The sequence below is a fragment of the Acanthopagrus latus genome, chromosome 20 (assembly GCF_904848185.1).
Source record: "Acanthopagrus latus isolate v.2019 chromosome 20, fAcaLat1.1, whole genome shotgun sequence".
Lineage (NCBI taxonomy): Eukaryota > Metazoa > Chordata > Actinopteri > Spariformes > Sparidae > Acanthopagrus > Acanthopagrus latus.
In genome coordinates this window covers 37,276-42,082 of record NC_051058.1, presented here as the reverse complement: position 1 = coordinate 42,082, position 4,807 = coordinate 37,276, and the positions used below count along the sequence as shown (strand labels likewise).

The window sequence follows — 4,807 nt, the reverse complement described above, 5'->3', positions numbered from 1 at the left end:
CCCATCAATCACACTGATGACATTTATACTGACTACTCAGACACCCCATCTCTTACAGAAGGGTAAAAAAAAAAAAATTAAAAAAAAAAAAAAAATGGACTGTCAACAAAAACAAAAGAAAACACAGAAGAACCATCTGCAGGATCAAAAGATCCTAAAAGGACATGGACTAAACTTTGCCACAAGGCATAAAAGCTATTTTCAACTAAATGAGTTTTTTGTCTATTTTACTATTTTTGAAAATAACATGTATTATATACAACATGTCATGTATTTTAATTCATGTAACACGCAGTCAAATTCATTGATTCTTGTTTTTGTTTTGAAAATTGTTTATGGATCTTTTACTTTTTCTATGTAATTTCCCAAAAATGTTGTGTTGACACTTTGTGTCAAAAGGGAGGAATGTGAGAAATTACATAGACTTCCTGTTAATGGTAAGGACAGGAGGAGGAAGGGAGAATATCACATTGCTTAAGGTGTAAAAAAGAGCCACCGGTGGGGACACATCCCCCACATGATAATATGCATCCCTATAGATAAGACGACACTTACTGTCCCATCTGCTTCATCAAGGAGTCACTGTCCTGGGAAGACAGGATACACCCAAACATCAAAGAATCATTGTAATCATGTTTTCATGACTGTTTGTAAATGAAGGTAACCCCCTCTCTGATTCTGTACTTAAGGGGTAACAACTTAGAGTTTGGGAGAGAATGCTTTTGCCTTCTCTCCACGCTGCGTGCATTAAACGAGATTTGATTCATACGCTGAAGTCTGAGATTCTTCAGAGACTTAGCAACTCTCTACCTCACAAAGGAGAATTTCCACGACAGAGTCAAATCCAGTCAACTGTGCTTGGTTATATGTCTTGAAGACGTTTTCAATTCATTCTCTAAAATTTTGATGGAATCACTTGGCACTGCTTTGTCTTATTTTTATACAAATAGCACTTTTTGAAGTATCATGCTATTTTCATTAAAAGGAAACCTGAAAGACAAAAGTTAATATTTGGATTTTGTAGACAAAATCTGTGATTTCATAGATTGGTTGTGTCCTTTCTTTCTCCCCTATGTAAAGGATACTGATGGTACTGCTGCACAGAGGGAGCTTGAGCGACTTACTCTTGGCATCTACATCATCAAAGTCAAAGGAGGTGATGCCACCACTCCTCCAGCTGATGTTGGAATAGTGATCGAGGGTGTTGAAGTTCTACATGACTTGGGAGACGTCACCTCTGCATGTGCTCTCTGAATGGGTGTAATATATGCACTGAACCTCAGTTATCCCAAGGAACTGAAGACCTTCTTTGAAGTACTTCAAAAGCTCTTCCTTCAGCTGGATGCTGGCAGACTCTCCACCAAGGTACAGATGCTCAAGAACAAACTGTATGAATGAATGTACTGTAAATTGTTTTGCCTGATTTTGCCAGTGGTAACCAATTAGAATGGAAAATCACAGAAACTGAAATCACAAATCTTCTAGCTGAAGTTCTTGTTTATGTAGATATTTAAACTCTTTGATAACCAGCTAAGAACTCCTTGTAGTGGCTGCAACACGAGCTGGCATGTTTGTAAAAATGTTAATATCAGTTTTTTCCAACCACTACTAAATTAAAGGTTGACAGCAGCACGTGTGTTGTTATAGTTTGATTTGATTGTTAAATTTTGCTGTTTCAAAAGAATTGAGGACTACAAGCTTGTTATATTGTTAGACAGTAACACTGGCAAATCAGGGATGTTTTGTTGGATGTGTCTTTTTTGTATGCTGCATCAAGGTGGTTTATAACTGCTAATGTTGGGTAACAATGTGACAAAACACAAGTTGACATGTATGTTAATGACATTTCAGGGCATTCCCTCCACAATATTAAGATGAACGTTGATAGCAGCACATGTGTTGTTATGGTTAGATTATTATGCTGTTACAAAAAAAAGAGAAATGTAAGCCTGTTGGACTGCATAAAAGCTGTTTACAACTGTTCGTGTTGAACCATGCTGCACCCTAATGTCTGCTAAGGGTTTTATTTTGGACTAAGTGGCAACAAAATGTTAAATGAATATTGGCGAATAAAGGAAATAACAAAAATATGTTGGGTGTACGAAATTCATTTGTGTGGAACCTGTTGACGAACTAGAATTAGGTTTTCATCCAATTTATTTTATACTAATTAGTAGTGGTGTCAACAATAATCGATGCGGCAATGCATTGCATCAAGGGGTATGGACGATTCAGCATCGATGCGACAACATGCTGAATCGATTCAGCGCATTTCAAAATAAAGAAATAAAATTGTCTTCCGCGGGTAATTCGCTGAGGCAACTCAATGAAAATCAGTTGCCTCATCGGAGCAACGTCATAGACATGCGCAGTCAGGCGGTCAAATCGAGAGAGCGCGGAGATCAGCAGCAGTATGGCTGAAGCGGAGAAAGATGGAGAGAGAGAGATTATCGATGCACCAAAAATGTGGAAAGCAGACATCTGGAGACATTTTGGTTTCTACGAGGTTGGTGGGAAACTTGATCAGAGTTATGCAGTGTGTAAAACATGCCGCTCCAAAATCAAGCATGTTGGAAATACAACCAATTTCACCAACCACATAATCCGTTGGCACCCCGAATTGGCTACAGGATCCAAAACCACACCGCAGCAAGTTAAAAATCAACCAAGTATTCAACAGTCGATAGTGTCACCACTACCACCAAACTCCGATAGAGCGAAGAAGATTACACGCTCTGTGGCATGTTTCATTGCCAAAGACCTAAGACCATACTCTGTGGTCGAAAATGCGGGATTTCGCCACATGCTGAAAACCATTGAGCCCCGGTACAAGTTGCCAGCCAGAGCCACATTCGCTGACTCTGCCGTTCCTTTACTGTACAAAGAAGTGAGAGAGGAGGTAAACACATCGCTGCAACAAGCTACTCGTGTAGCAATCACCAGTGACGCCTGGACGTCTATCGTAACAGAGTCTTATATCACCATAACAGCACATTACATTAGCGAAGATTGGCGGATGATGTCCCATGTGCTGCAGACCAGGGCCGTGCATGAGAGCCACACAGGGGCTCACATGGCGACGCTACTGTTGGATGTGGTGGATGAATGGCAGCTAACGGATAAAGGTGTTGTGCTTGTCACGGATAACGCCGCTAACATGACAAGTGCGGCTGAAATCGGCCGGTTCCCCCATGTGAAGTGCTTCGCGCATACTTTGAATTTGGCAGCACAGCGGGCGCTTAAGTTACCGACGGTCTCCAGGCTTCTGGGCAGAGTGCGGCGCATCTCTGCATACTTCCACCGCAGTCCGAAAGCAAAGCACCTGTTCGAGGAAAACCAGAGAACCATTCTCAAACTGACGTGTCCGCTCAAGCTGATCACAGACGTCTCCACAAGGTGGAATAGTGCTCATGATATGATGGAGAGGTTTTTGCAACTGCAAGCTGCCGTGCACGCCACCCTGTTATCGCCTGAACTAAATGTAGACGAAAGTGACATCGTCACCCTCAGCAGAGCAGATCTGGTTAACGTGGAGGAGGCAGTGAAGACACTGAAACCGATGAAGGATGCTACTTTCTGCATGTCCGAGGAGAGCACTCCTACAGTCAGCCTCATTGCACCAGTACATGGGCAACTCGTCCAGAGCATGTCAGACACTATTGGAGACCCACCACTGATCCGTGATGTGAAGAATGCCATCAAATCAGATCTCCTCAAGAGGTATAACAGTGAGGCAGAGAAGAAGATCCTTTACACGTCATCTGCCCTGGATCCTCGGTTTAAAGGGTTACCTTTCCTGGCAGAGGAGGAGAGGCTGGATGTCTACGCTGGAGTGACTGCCGAGGTTGCATCTCTGGAGGTAATTATGTAGGCTAATGTTTTGTTGATGTTTTGTAAAATATATGTGATTCAATAATGATAATATAAATAAATAAATAAATAAATAAATAAATAAATAAATAAATAGGCTTAACAAAATGTTACATTGTTAAATGTTATATGTTACTATAAAAATAGTTTATTGGACAAATAAGCATTGGTCTAGGACGTTTTTAGTAGCAGACGTCAGTTGGTACAACCACAGCTATAGCCCATAAATTAATTTGTTATTGCTAATGTACATGCAATGAATAGACTACTTCAGTAGAAACAAACAAAATAGATTAATTCATGCAACAGTGGTATTATCCCTGATTGCACCACTCTGATGTCTGCTACTTCAAAAACATTATTGACCCATATACAGCACAAGACTGATAAAAAAATAATTGATTAATAATAATTGATCTACAACAATCTACAGTTGATCTACAACATTGTCTAAGAATATTCTGCTAACAGCTGTGTTTTTGTCTTTATTTATTTTGTTCAAACAGTTTGAAAGGAGACGTATGAGTGAAGTCGATGAAGCAGGAAGTTCAGGAAACCAGGAAGAGTTGCACTAAGTTTTAGTGACTAAAAGCTGTGATTTTTTTTTCATGTAACCAATTTTATTTGACTCAAACCAGGAGTGACACAAGAGGCAATAAAATGTTGTTGAATGTCTGACTGCTTGTGTTGCCTCATAACTTGTGATGAAAAAATGTCTTGCTTTCAGTAGAATTTGAATACATGGCAGGCTTTTGCATCGCAATGCATTGCTGAATCGAATCGAATCGAATCGAGACCCTCCGAATCGTAATTGAATTGAATTGTGAGAGCAGTGCCAATGCACACCTCTACTAATTAGTGTGACCTAATTTAATAAATTTAACTTTTTATTAATAGATAGACTTTTTATTTAATAGATTTATTATTTTACTTCTAC

At 39.9% G+C, this 4,807-nt stretch overlaps 1 protein-coding gene across 1 annotated transcript; it reads left to right on the top strand.

Annotated features, from left to right (window-relative positions):
• The first annotated feature begins 2,182 nt into the window (after positions 1-2,182).
• LOC119009889 (E3 SUMO-protein ligase ZBED1-like) lies at positions 2,183-4,545 on the top strand. Its single transcript, XM_037081614.1, has 2 exons — positions 2,183-3,859; positions 4,377-4,545. The coding sequence occupies exons 1-2, from the start codon at positions 2,414-2,416 to the stop codon at positions 4,443-4,445; spliced, it is 1,515 nt and encodes a 504-aa protein (XP_036937509.1). The 5' UTR covers positions 2,183-2,413; the 3' UTR covers positions 4,446-4,545.
• The last annotated feature ends 262 nt before the right edge of the window (positions 4,546-4,807 follow it).

Excerpts from the sequence above, each read along its gene's own strand:
- LOC119009889 (XM_037081614.1), top strand. The coding sequence starts at position 2,414 with ATGGCTGAAGCGGAGAAAGATGGAGAGAGAGAGATTATCGATGCACCA. Across the intron at positions 3,860-4,376 it reads CCGAGGTTGCATCTCTGGAG|TTTGAAAGGAGACGTATGAG; the intron begins GTAATTATGTAG and ends TTGTTCAAACAG.